Source organism: Microcaecilia unicolor, chromosome 1, assembly GCF_901765095.1.
Source record: "Microcaecilia unicolor chromosome 1, aMicUni1.1, whole genome shotgun sequence".
Lineage (NCBI taxonomy): Eukaryota > Metazoa > Chordata > Amphibia > Gymnophiona > Siphonopidae > Microcaecilia > Microcaecilia unicolor.
Window position 1 is genome coordinate 252,006,493 of NC_044031.1, and position 18,267 is coordinate 252,024,759.

The 18,267-nt window shown below is 44.8% G+C and overlaps 1 protein-coding gene across 1 annotated transcript in view; it reads left to right on the top strand.

Annotated features, from left to right (window-relative positions):
• ITGA9 (integrin subunit alpha 9) overlaps window positions 1–18,267 on the top strand; it is a 686,274-nt gene that overhangs the window by 503,549 nt on the left and 164,458 nt on the right. The window contains exon 19 of the mRNA XM_030205631.1: window positions 11,414–11,500. Coding sequence (XP_030061491.1) covers window positions 11,414–11,500 — 87 coding nt within the window. The remainder of the gene's footprint in view (window positions 1–11,413; window positions 11,501–18,267) is intronic.

Sequence of the window (18,267 nt, forward strand, 5' to 3'; positions counted from 1 at the left end):
AGGGGAGAGGAGGGTTGCTGGACATGGGTGGATGGAGGGGAGGGGAGAGGAGGGTTGCTGCACATGGTGGATGAAGGGGAGAGGAGAGTTGCTGGACTTGGGTGGATAGAGGGGAGGGCAGGGGGAGAGGAGGGTTGCTGGACATGGAGGGGGAGGGAGGAGTGAGGAAGGAGATGAGATGACGGAAAAGGAAGAGAGTAGAAAAACTGCACATGGATGAAGAAAATGGCAAAAGCTGGATCCACTGGACAGTCAAGTTTGCGGAGGACCCAGCTTTTACTTACGGATGTAGGACAAGAAATGAAGAAGATAGGCGGAAAGTAAACAAATAAATGGAAAGGAAGCCCTGGAAACGGAGTTAAGAGGACAGATAGCAGCAGAATCGGATACTGGGCCAGCACAATCAGAAAAACAAAGTCACCAGACAACAAAGGTAGAAAAGATCATTTTATTTTCATTACAGTGTTTGGAATATGTCCACTTTGAGAATTAGGTGTTCAACATTAAAAGTTTATTTACTTATTTATGACATTTTATCCCACATTAAACATGAATTAGGATGTTTTGTGGCTCTACATGAGAATTGTGAAATTATGATCCCTTGTTTCAATATTGTTGACGGTCTGCATTTTCCGTATGGGTGGTATATTGGTGTATTAGGTTCTTCCCAGTGTAATATTTATGGTACAGTAAGGTTCAGAGTGTGTTTTTGCACAAAGTTGTGCATAGTGTTTTGCAGTTGAGCGATTGTGGTTAGTATATGCTTTGAGCAACCACTTTATTCTTCGACATATGATACATAACTAATATCTAAATTTAATAAAAGGTATTAATTGTGACATTTATTTTTATTTATTTTTTTTCTGTGTGTGATCAGACAATTATGGATTTAAGCTCCACCCCTGGCCCCACCCCTAACCCCGCCCCCTTTAGCCTCCCCAAACAGTTGGGCCACCGACCGCCTATGGTCTCAGTGCCATCTCAAACTAAACATGACCAAGACTGAACTTCTTATCTTTCCCCCTAAACCAACCTCTCCTCCTCCCCCCCCCCCCAATTCTCCATTTCTGTGGATAACACTCTCATCCTTCCTGTCTCATCAGCTCGTAACCTTGGTGTCATCTTCGACGCCTCCCTCTCCTTCTCTGCACATATTCAGCAGACTGCTAAAACCTGTTGTTTCTTTCTCTATAATATCAGCAAAAAGTAGTAAGTTTAAAATGAATCAGAGAAAGATTTTCTTTACTCAATGTGTAATTAAACTCTGGAATTCATTGCCAGAAAATGTGGTAAAAGCAGTTAGCTTAGCAGGGTTTAGAAAAGGTTTGGATGACTTCCTAAAGGAAAAGTCCATACACCATTATTAAAATGGGAAAATCTATAGACAAAACAATGTGGGATACACAATGAGTATTATGTCGGGCAGGCCACAAACACTGGTGAGGACAGAAATGCTTGGGGAAAGTATAAAAGTCTTAAAGTCCAGAAGGAAGGGGCAACAGCGCTAAAACAAGAATGTCCTGTGTGATCTAATCATATAAGCAGATGTAATGGAATTATTAACAAGTTGTGTTGAGAGAGGACTGAAGAGAGCATTAAGGAGTGTAAGGAATAAGGGAGCTGTGAATGAAAGATGGAATCCTAGAATGGGCAATGGTGAGTATCTTGAAAAGAATATGATAAGAAATGAGGAGACTATGTTCAACATTCGGAATGGGGTAACCCTGTGGGCACAGTGGAAAGGTTTAGCAGAGGTATTTTGTGTAAGTTGTAATCACCTAATTTGAGAGAGACTAATACCCTGATTGAGAGAATTACAATAGTGTAAGCGAGAAAGAAAGACAGTATGGATAAGAAGACATAGCACTCAGGGTCCAAAAAAAGGTAAACAACACATTGTTGCCTCGTAGTGAAAAAATACTCAAGATTTATTTAACAAAGTTCAGACATTTATCTACATTGATTGCAAGGATGTGTACAGAATTTTTCAATATGATAGGAGACCTAGGATTGCAGAAGGGAGGGAAAGCAGAGACATTGTAATGGGTGGGGAGTAAGATTGATTGCCCCAGATGCCAAGTCAGGGGGTAGGGAATGGACTGCCCAAAGCAAACCTTTCCAGGGATCCTTTAGTCCCATGACTTTCCTGGCTAAAAGAATATATGGCAAGTAATAATTTTGCCTTTAAAGACATTTTCCTGGGTATTATAATGTTTTTCTTCGAAACTAGCATTTAGACATATAAGATGCTATCACGCTAGAAATGTTTCACATCCTGTGGTAGAGAACATCAGATAACCATGCTGACAGATATATAATCTGATCAGAAAATGTGGCTGCTTTTTTATTTTTAAATGAGTGTCCCAACACTTTTATTTCTGTTGAAGAAGCTGTCTTTATGAGTAATTAGATGTGACATTTTCCACTTTATCACCCTGCTGCAAGTTCAAAATGAACACATGGCCGTTTATTTATGTTGAAAATTACCTTTTTGTTTGTTTTATATGCATTCCTTAATATGGTGATTACTTCACACACTTATTTGTGTTAGTGTGAGCTGTGATCCACCCTTCTTTCCATGGCATAAGGTCCCTATGATGTGCAGACTGTTTTTCCGCTTCACCCAAAAGTCTCCAGTGAAAACACTGCCTATGATAAATTAGTTATAATGAAGCGCTTAAAATGAACCATCCTCCTAGTAACCAGGCATCTGTTTCTAAACAGTGCTCCTGGTTTCTTGTTAATTATTATTATTATTATTATTATTATTAACAATTCTTTTGCCTGACCAGCAGCTTCCTGCTATATTTGCAGCTCTCTGGAGTTTTCCCCATTGTATCCTTCCCTCCAGTCTGGCCATCACAGCAATGGCCCTCTGCTGAGAGGCAGGGTAGGGTGAATCATTTGGGGCCAACTCATCACAAAAGTGCATTTTTAAATTTCCACAAATGGGGCCTTACATGGTTCTGAGCACAGAGGAAGAAGCAGCAGGTAAGAAGCGCTGCTCGCTCACTATAAAGTCCTGAGTGGAGTGAAATGAGTAGACATGAATCACTTGTTCACTCTTTCCAGATGTACCAGGACTACAGGGCACATAATTAAGCTATTATATAGTAAATTTAAAACAAATTTCTCCCTCAAAATGTAATTAAACTCTGGAATTTGTTGCCAGAAAATGTGGTAAAAGCGTTTAGTTTAGCATGGTTTAAAAAAGGTTTGGGTGGCTTTCTAAAGGAAAAGTCCATAGACCATTTTTAAAATGGACTTGGGGAAAGCAGCATAAAATGTATTGTACTTTTTTGGGATCTTGCAAGGAACTTTTGACCTGGATTAACCATTGTTGGAAACAAGATACTGGGCTTAATGGACCCTCGGTCTGCCTCAGTATGGCAATGCTTATGTTCTTATGTATTTGACTCTTCTTGTCAAATGTTGGACAGTGCATATGAAGTGGGAAGAATAGATGAACCCCTGGTCCCTAATTCACCCCCACCCCCACTCTTCTTTATGCCAGCAGCAGACTTGGAGAAGGGAACAACCTGCCTCAGCAGCTACTGAATTAGCATATCTGAGAGAGCCCCTCCTATACATTTGGGCCCTAGGCATGTGACTAGTTTGCCTTTGCCTTAATCCTGCCCTGCTAGAGGCATGGACTGCAGCTGTCTGTATGGACCAGTAGATGTTAACTACAGATCAAAAGCCCCTTCTGGAGGTTGTGGATAACAGAGCCACAGAATCTGAGCTCCAGGTGCCTCAAGGATGAGAACTGGGTCCAAAAATTTAACCCAGACCTGTCACACTGCAGTGCAAAATGCTGCCACTGGACCATCAGGCAGATCCATTTGAACCTGATTATTATAGTCTTTGGAGGTGAACATTGTGAGTTATTTCCCTAAAATGCTTAGTAACATTATGATCTAATATGACACTTGGGCGTGCATTCATTATTTTCTTTTCCATTTTAGTTCATAAGCAAAGATGTATGCGAGAGAGAGGAAAAAGAACACCTTCATTCTCTATTTTTTTCAACAGTTTCAAATATACTGTCATTTAACTGATGTGATATTAGGATACCTTTAGAGACTGTGTAGAATAGGAGCCTCCATTTAGACCCCCAATGGCACATGGTGAGAGCCTCTTCTATAACGACATCTGGGTACTCAGAATTGAAAACTGGCATTGGCGCTACTAATATTTAAGTACCTGCAGTTGCAACAGCCATAGACCTGGCGTAACTGTGATAATGTTAATGCAGCAGGGATGCATGTAACTTACTTTATTGTGTATGTTACACATGAAAAGTGGGAGCCACATGGCCAGCTGACAAAATAGCCCCTGTAACAAAATAGCCCATAGTCCTCCACAAAAATAAGAAGTATAGTAAAAACTCTGTCTCCCTCCCTCTGGGGGTCCAGCATCACTTCTCCCCTTCTATCCCCATCTCCCAACATTGTCCAGCATATCTCTCTCTTCCTCTTGCCTACCTTCTGTGGTCCGGTATCTCTGCCACCCTTCCCCCCCCCCCCCCCCCCGGCAATCTTCCCAACGTTCAAGTGGTCCACCGGCAGCATCAACAAGCTGCATCGGCTAGCCCTGAAAGTGTTCTCTGTGATGTGTCCTGCCTACGTGAACATAGGAAGTTGTATCAGATGAGGCGGGACACAACAGAGGGAACTCTTCCGAGGCTGGCTGAAGCAGCTCGTTTTCCATGTTGATTCTGCTGGTGGCCACAGGAACGTTGGAGGATCGCCAGAGGGGGATGGCGAGAGAGATAATGGACCATGCAGCAGGGCAGGCAAAAGAAAGAGAGAGACATTCCAGACAGTGAGCAGTGGAACTGGGGTGGCAAAGGGGATACATACCTCGGCACAAAGCAGTAGCGGGACTCACACAGTTGCAGCAGCAGGAGCAAGAGCAGAAGAGGTAAAATGCTCAGGGGCGGGCCCTTTTGTCCAGGGGCTTATTTGTCAGGGGCCAAATTATGGGCAGGCCCTTTAGTCAGAGGATGATTTGCTGGGGGCCTATTTTGTCTGGGGCTCTTTGTCTTTTTTTTTTTTGTCGGGGCTATTTTGTGTTTGGGCCTTTTTGTTGGGGCTGTTTTGACCATGTACCGAGCCACATACATGCTCTGCCCATGTGTATGTCCTCTTACACTTACACTTCAAATCCTGCTGCTGCTCCTTGTGATCTTGGGCAAGTCACTTAACCCTCCATTGCCTCAGGTATAAACTTAGATTTTGAGCCCTCCAGGGACAGAAAAATACCCAGTGTACCTGAATATAACTCATCTTGAGCTACTACTGAAAAAGGTGTGAACAAAATCCAAAAAACAAACAAACAAAAATGCTATCCCAGTGGTTCCCAAACCTGGTCCTGGAGGCACACCAGCCAGTCAGGTTTTCAGGATATCCACAATGGGAAAAATACCAAATAGTTGGCAATCCTAACTTCTGAGCAAATCTCACAGGGATCCCTAAACATGTGGACACCAAGTATGTTCAAAGTACGCCAATGGCTTAATTTGGCCATGCTCATAGCATGTAGGGGTAGTTGTGGAGGACTAGTTTGGGGGTGGGATAGTTGCAGGGGATAGTTTATGGGAGTGAGAAAGTTTATGGGATGATGAGGGTAAAATTTTGGGGGTGGTGCAGTTTGTGGTATGGTGGGGTAGTTGGGAAGTCACCCAGGAATTTTTAACAGAGGGTGCATCTTCTGCACACACACACACACACACACACACACACACACACACACACACACACACACACACACACACACACACATCCCCCCCCTCCGGCTCCAGTCATCGCTCAGGCAGCAGCACTCATAGACTGCCTGCAGCCTGCACTGGGACTTTGTCTCTGAACTGTCCTACTCCCTTCACAAAACAGGAAATTGTGTCAGAAGGTAGGGATGATTCAGAGAGAAAGTCCTGGTGCAGGCTACAGGCAGCCTATGAGTGCTGCTGCCACTGCCCAGGCAAAGATTGGAGCAGAGATGATTTTAAGGCATGGGGGGGGGGGGGGGGGGGAGCAGGGGGCCATGTCTGACAGGGGTGCATATGCAACACATGAACCTCGAATAAATATGCCACTAGAAGCAGGGTAGTTTTTAGAAAGTGGTGGGGCAGTTTGCAGAGGATAGTTTTAGGGGGATGGGGCAGTTTGATGGGGTGGCAGTTGCCAGGGATCTTTTTTGCATGTTGGGTAATATGCAGGGTGGTATTGAAGTTGTATGGAGTAATGTTTGGAGATAAAGCACTCTGCAGGGGGTATATATTGAGGATGAGGCAGCTTGTAGGTTGCTGTGGCAGTTGTGCAAGGTAGTTTTTGGGCTTACTTTGGGTAGGTCAAGGTTAGTAGAGGGGCCTGCATCAGGGGGTAGGAGGAGGATCACTGGACCTTAAAAAAAAAGTTATGTGGGCCACATAAGACAGTTATGTGGGCCCTGGCTGAATATTGGCCAGAACCCACATAAGCTCTGGCAGCTAGCAGCAGAATAATTAGCCCCACCCTGGCACTGAATACCCAGGGCTAATGTAGCCAGCAATTGTTAGCATTTATAAAAACACTAACAGCTACCGGCTGAATATCAGCCAGACAGTCTTTCGGTTCTCTTTTAATTCTCTGTCCAGCTACTAGGCCCAGTGTAAATCAGCTCTCCAGAGGAATATCTGATGATGGAGGGTCTATCTTGGCTGATCTTCTGGGACTCTCCCTAGTCCCTGCTTTTTCTTTCTCTGGCTGGATTGTGTAGCACCTCTTTTCCTTTATCCCATACTCCTCTCTGTAGGATGTAGCGATGGACTGGTTCTCCGTTCTAGTACTTTGTGATCATAGACTGTGCTAGTCAGAGACCTTTCTTTTAGAAGGTAAGAAGGTGCTGAAGCCAGAACGTCAATAGATTGTGAACTCTTGCATTGGTTTTGTTGTTCTAAGCTAGGTGAGATCACAAAGCTTCAACAGCCAGCTAAACCATTCCCAAGTAAAAGCTTTACCAGCAGACTCTCAATTCTTAATCTAACTCTTCTTTAGTATAGCAATCATAGTAAACAAAGGAAATCAACTTACAATTCAATTGCTTGGAAAGAATTGTTGCCTTCTGCAAATAGAGTCTGTATCTTGCCACCTCAGAGGCAAGGAGATGGCCAGAACCTCAGCTTAGCTGAGAGGAAAAACTGCAGTACTCAAAGGGAAAAGTGTGCAAATAATGGGACTCAATCGGGGATAAATGCCTTGGGGGAAATGGTGAAGAATTTTGATGGAATCACAGTAGATTTAGGATGAATTAGCCGCTAGAACAGCTGCTGATCACAAAAGGATGCTAGGAAGACTGGGACTCTTTCCCACAGCCCCCAGGTGCAGATAGGGAGGGCTGGCCTTAGCTCAGAACTAAGAGCCAATAGGGAAAAGGAAACTGCTAACTATAAGGATAGCAGCCCTAATACACAGTGCTATCTATTACACAGACAATGCAATTGAATACAAATAATACTCATACTAAATATGCATAACAATGCATCCTGATACCATGAATATGGGGGCAAAACATTGGTATTAATGGAATGGCCAGGGACTCAGAGATAAAGCTTTGGTTCCGTTCCTGAGAGGTACAGTGGCCAGGAATTTAGAGCCAAAGACGAGGAATCTTACCCCTTCGACTGGGTATTTCCAGCCCAGATCTTCCCTCCAAGAGTTGTATCCTCTTACCCTGTAAGTCAGGAATGAAGACACAGCCCCTGTTCTAGAAACTGTGGGGTAAGAAAAAGGTCAGCATTCCTTTACTCTGGGACTAAAAGTTCCTGAGCTGCTCAGCAGGAAGAACCTTAGTTGTGTTTATATTTGAAATATATATATTTTTTTATTATTCAGTCTGGTTGAGTACAATTTAAGGGGGTCTTTTACAAAGGTGCGCTAAACCTAGAGATGCCCATAGGAATATATGGGCATCTCTAGTGTTTAGCGTATGCTTATTTTTAACGCTCGCTAAAAACTCTAACGTGTCTTTATAAAAGGATTCCTAAAAGCTGTACTTCTTGACATAAACATAATAGTTACATTTATTCCATTAACTACTTTTTAATGCTCACACCCGAATGTTTTTTGTTTTTTCCTAGTCCCCAGTATTCGTTTTCTTCACACATTCTTTTCCCAACTTCTCCCTATATTTAGATTTCATGAGGAATGAGGATGGCTTCTATAAAAGAACTTACAAATAAAATCTTTACGTTATCTTCAGTCATGATTGCTATTTTTGCCTTTGTCAACAAGTTCTGTGTTTTAAAAAGGCAGGTTCATCAAATAATGGTCTGTACCTTTCCTTCTGCCTGAACTTTATGGAAACGGGCGCTAGCAAGGTTCCAGGGCCCCCTCCCTCCCTCCCTCCATCCCTCCTCCGAGTTCCAGCCCCCCTTCCCTCCGAGTTCCATGCCCCCCTACCTGCCTCCCTCCCTCTCCGAGTTCTAGGGACCCGTCCCCTTCGAGTTCCAGGACCCACCCCTCCCTTCCCCTCTTCCCCTCTCCTCCTCCCCCTTCCCCCCTCCCCTTTGAGTACCAGTACGTGCCCCTCCCCTTCCAGTTCCAGAACCGGCCCTCCCCTTCTGGTGGAGTTCCAGAACCCCCTCCCACCTTCTCTCGTCCCGTGCCCCCCTCCCCCCACCTCTCGTCCTGTGCCCTCCGAGTTCCATGCACCCACTGTCGTCTGAGTTGCACAACCCTACACCTCCCTCCCTCCCTCTCTCTTTGTGGCCTCCGAGTGCAAGCAGGACGTGTGCGGCTGTCCCTCCCATTCGTAAGTGCCAGCCGTTCTTTAAAACGTTTTACCTCGTGGTCCGCCGCAACAGTGAAGTCGAGCAGGCACGGAATGGCGCTTCAGACTGCCTTCACTTTCGCTTCTGTTTCAGCTGTGCCTCTGGTCCCGCCCTTCCACAAACAGGAAATGAGGGACGGGACCAGAGGCACAGCTGAAACAGAAGCGAAAGCAAAGGCAGTCTGAAGCGCCATTCCATGCCTGCTCGACTTCACTGTTGCCCTTCCTGCTTGCACTCGGAGGCCACAGAGAGAGAGGGAGGGAGGCTCGGGGCAGTGGAACTCGGAGGAGGAGGGGGGGCATGGAACTCGGACGGGAGTGGAGGGAGGGGGGCATGGAACGGGGCGGTGGAACTCGAAGGAGAGGGGGGCCATGGAACTCAGACGCGAGTGGAAGGAAGGAGGGAGGGAGGGAGGTAGGGGTCATGGAACTTACACACACACACACATATACACACACACACACACACACACACACACACACACACATATATATATATATATATATATATATATATATATATATATACAGTGGGGGAAATAAGTATTTGATCCCTTGCTGATTTTGTAAGTTTGCCCACTGACAAAGACATGAGCAGCCCATAATTGAAGGGTAGGTTATTGGTAACAGTGAGAGATAGCACATCACAAATTAAATCCGGAAAATCACATTGTGGAAAGTATATGAATTTATTTGCATTCTGCAGAGGGAAATAAGTATTTAATCCCTCTGGCAAACAAGACCTAATACTTGGTGGCAAAACCCTTGTTGGCAAGCACAGCGGTCAGACGTCTTCTGTAGTTGATGATGAGGTTTGCACACATGTCAGGAGGAATTTTGGTCCACTCCTCTTTGCAGATCATCTCTAAATCATTAAGAGTTCTGGGCTGTCGCTTGGCAACTCGCAGCTTCAGCTCCCTCCATAAGTTTTCAATGGGATTAAGGTCTGGTGACTGGCTAGGCCACTCCATGACCCTAATGTGCTTCTTCCTGAGCCACTCCTTTGTTGCCTTGGCTGTATGTTTTGGGTCATTGTCGTGCTGGAAGACCCAGCCACGACCCATTTTTAAGGCCCTGGCGGAGGGAAGGAGGTTGTCACTCAGAATTGTACGGTACATGGCCCCATCCATTCTCCCATTGATGCGGTGAAGTAGTCCTGTGCCCTTAGCAGAGAAACACCCCCAAAACATAACATTTCCACCTCCATGCTTGACAGTGGGGACGGTGTTCTTTGGGTCATAGGCAGCATTTCTCTTCCTCCAAACACGGCGAGTTGAGTTCATGCCAAAGAGCTCAATTTTTGTCTCATCTGACCACAGCACCTTCTCCCAATCACTCTCGGCATCATCCAGGTGTTCACTGGCAAACTTCAGACGGGCCGTCACATGTGCCTTCCGGAGCAGGGGGACCTTGCGGGCACTGCAGGATTGCAATCCGTTATGTCGTAATGTGTTACCAATGGTTTTCGTGGTGACAGTGGTCCCAGCTGCCTTGAGATCATTGACAAGTTCCCCCCTTGTAGTTGTAGGCTGATTTCTAACCTTCCTCATGATCAAGGATACCCCACGAGGTGAGATTTTGCGTGGAGCCCCAGATCTTTGTCGATTGACAGTCATTTTGTACTTCCTCCATTTTCTTACTATGGCACCAACAGTTGTCTCCTTCTCGCCCAGCGTCTTACTGATGGTTTTGTAGCCCATTCCAGCCTTGTGCAGGTGTATGATCTTGTCCCTGACATCCTTAGACAGCTCCTTGCTCTTGGCCATTTTGTAGAGGTTAGAGTCTGACTGATTCACTGAGTCTGTGGACAGGTGTCTTTCATACAGGTGACCATTGCCGACAGCTGTCTGTCATGCAGGTAACGAGTTGATTTGGAGCATCTACCTGGTCTGTAGGGGCCAGATCTCTTACTGGTTGGTGGGGGATCAAATACTTATTTCCCTCTGCAGAATGCAAATAAATTCATATACTTTCCACAATGTGATTTTCCGGATTTAATTTGTGATGTGCTATCTCTCACTGTTACCAATAACCTACCCTTCAATTATGGGCTGCTCATGTCTTTGTCAGTGGGCAAACTTACAAAATCAGCAAGGGATCAAATACTTATTTCCCCCACTGTACATAAAATAGATGGATGTTCCAGAAGCCTCTCATGGATGGTGAAGACACATGCTCATCTCTTGTATTAATCTCTTGTATTAATCCTTGTCCTAATACATTTAAAACAAATAGGAGGAAATATTTTTCGCTTTGGAACTCACTGCCGGAGGGTGTGGTAATAGCAGTTAGCGTATCTAGGTTTTAAAAAGGTTTGGACAAGTTCCTGGAGGAAAAGTTCATAGTCTGTTATTGAGAAGAACATGGGGAAGCCACTGTTTCCACCAGGATTGATAGCACAGAATGTTGCTACTAATTGGGTTTCTACCAGATACTTGTGACCTGGATTGGCTACCGATGGAAACAGGATACTGGGCTAGATGGACCACTGACCCAGTATGGCTATTGTTATGTTTTTATGTGTTTATGTAATCTATTTTTCCTCATTTTACTTTTTCTTTTGAATCATCCTCATCGTTATCATTTTCTTGTTTTGTTTTTTCAGGAAGAAATGGGCACTTCCTGTGAATCGCTGGAGTCGGACTTCCTTAAGTGCAGCGTGGGATTTCCTTTCATGAGATTCAAGTCCACGGTAGCGTACTGATAAGACTCGTACTTTCCCAACAAATGGCTCTTTGGCCTTTTCAAACACCTTCTAGGAGGAAATGTGTGATGAGTAAAACTTGGTAAATCAAAATAATATGACCTGTGCTGATCATTGTAGGTTTTCCCAGAGTGGGCTGATTCACTGTGCTTCAGGGGAATAACCTTGCTCTCATTTTCCATAAGGTGATGTTGAAATAGTACTAAGCAAGTGGCAGCAGGAATGTTGCTGTTCCCATTGCAGCCTTTCTGCAGTGTTAGCCGAGGAAAACCTCTTTGTAGTTACCGAAACATCATTATCGGGTGCACTGTGGTTGGCACCCTAAAGAGTGCTTCACGATCTCTGGTTCTGTTGCTTTCCTTTTTATCTATCTTATTTATTTTTATTTTTAAAATGTATATACCGCTTATCTTAAGCGGCTTACATAATAAAAACATACATAACAATTCAAAAACAAATCTTGACAAGACACAACAGTACATCAAGAATGCCTAAGGTAATGAACTAATCTATGAAACAATCACAATGGCTTCCTTCTCTGTATAATCACTGTGGAGCTTCAAACAACTCGCATTAAAATATTATGTTTGCTCCCACAGTCCCTCAGTTCTTAAATTCTCTAATCCAACCCTTCATTTCAATAGTTTTTATCTTAGTGTCCTCAGTTGTGCACATTACCAAAATTACTGAATGGCAATGGTTCCTGCACACCTTTCTTCATCGGTACACTTTATCCACCCTTTTTTAAAACTTATTTAGCACTATTCTTCACTTTTATATTTTTAAAAAATTTTAATTATCAATACTCATCTTTGAAAAATACATCAAGCTCAGGGGTTGATGTTACTGCCCGACATGCATGTTTCGCCCTTAACAGGGCTGCTTCAAGGACTGCCCCCCATTGCCGTTTAGGAGCAGAGCAGAGCGCTAAACGGCAAAGGGGGGGGGGGGCAGTCCTTGAAGCAGCCCTGTTAAGGGCGAAACATGCATGTCGGGCAGTAACATCAACCCCTGAGCTTGATGTATTTTTCAAAGATGAGTATTGATAATTAAAATTTTTTAAAAATATAAAAGTGAAGAATAGTGCTAAATAAGTTTAAAAAAAAGGGTGGATAAAGTGTACCGATGAAGAAAGGTGTGCAGGAACCATTGCCATTCAGTAATCTTGGTAATGTGCACAACTGAGGACACTAAGAGATAAAAAACTATTGAAATGAAGGGTTGGATTTGAGAATTTAAGAACTGAGGGACTGTGGGAGCAAACATCACATTATAAGATAATGAACTGAAACTTGGGAATTGCAAAAAGCCTGCACATACACGTGTGTTTTGAGAACCTTTCCAAATTTCTGTACTGATGAACAAAATTGGATATGACCTGGTAAATGCATTCCATAATCTCGGGCCAGTTATACAGTAGGCACAAGCTGATGTTTCAGCCCAGTGAAAAGTGGTCAATGCTAGTACAGAAAGCTTCTTCAGAGTAGCTGAATGCAAAGAACATATGGAGGGGCATAATGGAACAGAAACGCCTATCTCCATGGGCGTTTATCTCCGAGAACGGGTCCGTGAAGGGGCGGGGCGGATCGTATTTTTTAAAAGAAAAAGACGCCCATGTTTTATTCGTCAAGGTGTGAGCTGGGCGTTTTTGCTTTTCAGCGATAATGGAATATGAAATCGCCCAGCTCAAAAACGAATAAATCCAAGGCATTTGTTCGTGGGAGGGGCCAGGATTCATAGTGCACTGGTCCCCCTCACATGCCAGGACACCAACCGGGCACCCTAGGGGGCACTTTTACAAAAACCAAATAAAAGGTAAAAGAGCTCCCAGGTGCATAGCACCCTTCCCTTGGGTGTTGAGCCCCCCAAATCCCCCTCAAAACCCACTGCCCACAAGTCTACATCATTACTATAGCCCTAAGAGGTGAAGGGGGGCACCTACATGTGGGTACAGTGGGTTTGGGGGGGTTGGACGACTAGTAGCATTAAGCAGCACAATTGTAACAGGTAGGGGGGGGATGGGCCTGGGTCCACCTGCCTGACGTCCACTGCACCCCCTAACAACTGCTCCAGGGACCTGCATACTGCTGCTTGGGAGGAGGGTATGACATTTGAGGGTGAAAGTAAAAAGTTGTGAAACATCATTTGTTGTGGTGGGAGGGGGTTAGTGACCACTGGGGGAGTCAGGGGAGGTCATCCCCGACTCCCTCTGGGGGTCATCTGGTCATTTAGGGCACTTTTGGGGGCCTTATTCGTCAAAAAACAGGGTCCAGGAAAAGTGTCCTAAATTCTAGCTCAAAACTGTTCCATTATCGGCGAAGGGCGCCCATCTCTGTTCGCCCGATAACCACGCCCCAGTTCCGCCTTCGACACGCCTTCGATACGCCCCCGTCAACTTTGTCCGCATCCGCGACGGAGTGCAGTTGAAAGCGTCCAAAGTTCGGCTTTCGATTATACCGCTTTATTTGTTTTTGTGAGAAGAACGCCCATCTCCCGATTTAGGTCGGAACTTGGGCGTTATTCTCGTTCGATTATAAGCTGGATAGGGATATACAACTGTATCACATCTTTTAAATACTGTGGACCTCCCTGATACAAAATCTGATAAATCAAAACTAAGGCCTTATGCATAATGTATTTCCCAGGTAACTGATGCAATTTCTGCAACAAAAGTGACACATGTTCACATTTCCTTAGTCAGGACCGTGCCAAGGGTCTATGCCGCCCCCCCCTCCGCAGACGAACTGTTGGCGCCCCCCCCCCCCCCCGCAGAAGAACAGTTGGCGCGCGCGCGCCCCTCTCCCCCCCCCGTGAAGATGATCGCTGCGCGCCCTGGGGGCCTTTAAATCTTTTACTTGCAGTCGCAGCAGCGTCTGTGAAAGCGGAGCGCTGCCGACGTCTCCCTTCCCTTCGCGCTCTTGGTTCCCTCAGTGTCCGCCTTCTTCTGACGTCAGAAGAAGGCGGGACACTGAGGGAACCAACGAGTGCAAGGGAAGGGAGACGTCGGCAGCGCTCCGTTTTCACAGACGCTGCTGCGACTGCAAGTAAAAGATTTAAAGGCCTCGGCGGCGCGGGGCGAGGGTAAGCACTGTGGCGGCGCCCTCCAGAGGTGGGCGCCCTCCTGCGGTGCTTACCCCGCTTACCGCATCGGCACGGCCCTGTCCTTAGTGCCAAAAATCAATCTTAACTGCAGAATTTTGTATCATTTGCAATGCCTTACACCAGTGGTTCCTAAGCTTTCTCAGGTCACGGCACCCCTAGGCTACACATTTCCTCTCAAGTTTCCCCCCCTCACCCCTGCCAAGGCCCCCTGCCCCCACCTCTAACAGCATTGAGTCCTACTTTTGCTGGGCAGGTACCCAAGCCCCGCCAGCTGAAGAGGTCCACTCAAGGCCCAAGCTCCATGTTGCTTGTGCAGCAAGCAAATTGGTCTATTTTTGAACCACCAGAACAGAAGAATGTGGGGACTATATATCAATGTCCAAAGTCATGTCCCAAACATAAAAATATTCAGCAGGAAATTTCAAAATCTATTCAAAACAGTATCCAGATCTATGTAACAAGATAGACCTCATATTCTTGTATACACATTTATAGGGATTATCAGATCTATATGCATCTCGCAACCATCTGAACAATCTTGCTCTATCGTTATAAACGAAATGGCGCGGTGGAAATCCTCATAGAATCCCACGTTTATTTTAATATTTGTTTTACTTTTGTTCAAAAAATGTTATTTTAAATTCCAACTTATCTTTAATGGCAGCAACATAGAGATATCAGGGAACCCCCGCCAACATGGCCAAGTTTCGCATACTGCTTTATCAAGGAAGAGGCTCTCATTATAACTTTCAGTATACTCCTGCATAAACAAGATGGCGAGATGCATATAGATCTGATAATCCCTATAAATGTGTATACAAGATTATGAGGTCTATCTTGTTACATAGATCTGGATACTGTTTTGAATAGATTTTGAAATTTCCTGCTGAATATGTTAATGTTTGGGACATGACTTTGGGCAAGCAAATTGGTGGCATGTTTTAACCACCAATGCCTGCATTCGCACGCATGCCCTCCTTCTCTTCCTCCTTTCCATCCAGTGTCTGCCCTCCTCACTCCCTTCCATCCAGTCTCTGCCCTCCCTTTCTCCCCACTTTCATCCAGCCTCTGCCCTCTCTCTTGCTCCCCCTTCCATCTAGCCTAAGCCCCCCCCCATTAACCCAGTTCAGCATTACTCCTTTCTCTCTCCCTGTTTCTTCTCCCTTATACAGCCTTTTCCCTTCTTTCTCTGTTTCTTCTCCCCATCCAGCATTACCCCATTCTCTTTTTCTCCTCCCTCATCCTTCATTACTCCTCATCTCTTTCTTTCTGTCTCTGGCTATATTTCTCTGCCCCTCTCCCCAAGCCAACATCACTAGTGGCTTTCTCTCTGCCTCCTCCCCCGCTTACCCTCTGCAGATTTCCCTGATCAGCAGCAGGCCAGAACCATCAGCTAATGTGAGGACCAGGGGACCATTGTCCTGCGTGTATCATCACTAGCTCTGCTGGTCACACCCCTCTGATGCGGAATTAATTTAATCGCTCCGCTACGGCTTTGTCTTCCCTGATCGCCCATTTTACCGCTCGGTCATCTAGCGGTCCAACCAATTCTTTTGCCGGCTTCCTGCTTTTAATATACCTAAAAAAGAATTTAGTATGTGTTTTTGCCTCCAACACAATCTTTTTTTCGAAGTCCCTCTTAGCCTTCCTTATCAGTGCTTTGCATTTGACTTGACATTCCTTATGCTGGTTCTTATTATTTTCAGTTGATTGTCTTCCATTTTCTGAAGGATTTTCTTTTAGCTCTAATAGCTTTCTTCACCTCACTTTTTAACCATGCCGGCTGTCATTTGGTCTTCTGTCCTCCTTTTTTAATACAAGGAATATATTTAGCCTGGACTTCCAGGATGGTGTTTTTGAACAGCATCCATGCCTGATGTAAATTTTTGACCCTCACAGCTGCTCCTCAAAGTTTTTCTTTTCACCGTTCTTCTCATTATATCATAGTCTCCTTTTTTAAAGTTAAACGCTAACGTATTTGATTTCCTATGTATGCTTACTTCAAAGCTATTATCAAATCTGATCATATTATGATCACTGTTATCAAGCGGCCCCAGCACCATTACCTCCCGCACCAGATCATGAGCTCCACTAAGGACTAGGTCTAGAATTTTTCCTTCTCTCTTTGGTTTCTGTACCCAGCTGCTCCATAAAGCAGTCCTTGATTTCATCAAGGAATTTTACCTCCCTAGCGTGCCTTGATGTTACATTTACCCAGTCAATATCGGGGTACTTGAAATCACCCATTATTATTGTGTTGCCCAGTTTGTTTGCGCCCCTAATTTCCTTTAACATTTCTGCATCCTTCTGTTCATCCTGACCAGGCAGACGGTAGTACACTCCTATCACTATCCTTTTCCCCTTTACACATGGAATTTCAATCCACAGTGATTACAAGAAGTGTTTTATAACTACATAAGCATCACCATGCTGAGACAGACCAAGGGTCCATCGAGCCCAGCACCCTGTCACCGACAGCGGCCAAAAGAACAAGCAATTTGTCCCACCCATCCTAGAAATACTGTATTCCCTCATCCATTCAATAACATTCTATGGCTTTTTCCTCCAGGAAGCCGTCCAACCCTTTTTTGAAGTCCGCTAACCACCTTAACCACCTTTTCTGGCAGCGAATTCCAGAGTTTTACTACACGTTGAGTGAAGAAAAACTTCCTCCAATTCGTTTTAAATTTACCACACTGCAGCTTCATCGCATGCCCCCTTGTCCTAGTGTGTTTGGAAAGCGTAAACAGACGCTCCACATTGACCTGTTCCATTCCACTCATTATCTTATAGACCTCTATCATATCTCCCCTCAGCCGCCTTTTCTCCAAGCTGAAGAGCCCCAGCCTCTTCAGCCTATCCTGAGAGGGAAGCCGTCCCATCCCCTGTATCATTTTTGTCGCCCTTCTCTGCACCTTTTCCAATTCCACTATGTATTTTTGAGGTGTGGCGACCAGAATTGAACAGAATACTCGAGGTGCGGTCGCACCATGGAGCGATACAACGGCAGAATAATATCCTTATTTTTGTTTTCCATCCCTTTCCTAATGCTACCCAACATTCTATTTGCTTTCCTAGCCGCAGCAGCACATTGAGCAGAAGTTTTCAACGTATCATCAATGACGACACCTAGATCCCTTTCTCAGTCCGTGACTCCCAACGCTGAACCTTGCATGACGTAGTTATAGTTTGGGTTCCTCTTTCCCACATGCATCACTTTGTACTTGTTCACATTAAACGTCATCTGCCTTTTAGACACCCAGTCTCCCAGTCTTGTAAGGTCCTCTTGTTGTTTTTCACAATCTTACCGCGGTTTGACTACTTTGAATAACTTTGTGTCATCGCAAATTTGATTACGTAACTAGTTACCCCCATCTCTAGGTCATTTATGAATGTGTTAAAAAGCAGAGGTCCCAGCACCGATCCCTGAGGGACCCCTCTAACTACTCTTCTCCATTGCAAATATTGACCTTTTAGTCCTACTCTCAGTTTTCTATCTTTCAACCAGTTTTTAATCCACAGTAAGACATTACCTCCGATCCCATGTCCCTCAAATTTCCTCTGTAGTCTTTCATGAGGGACCTTATCAAACGCCTTCTGAAAATCTAGATACACAATATCAACTGGCTCACCTTTGTCCACATGTTTGTTTA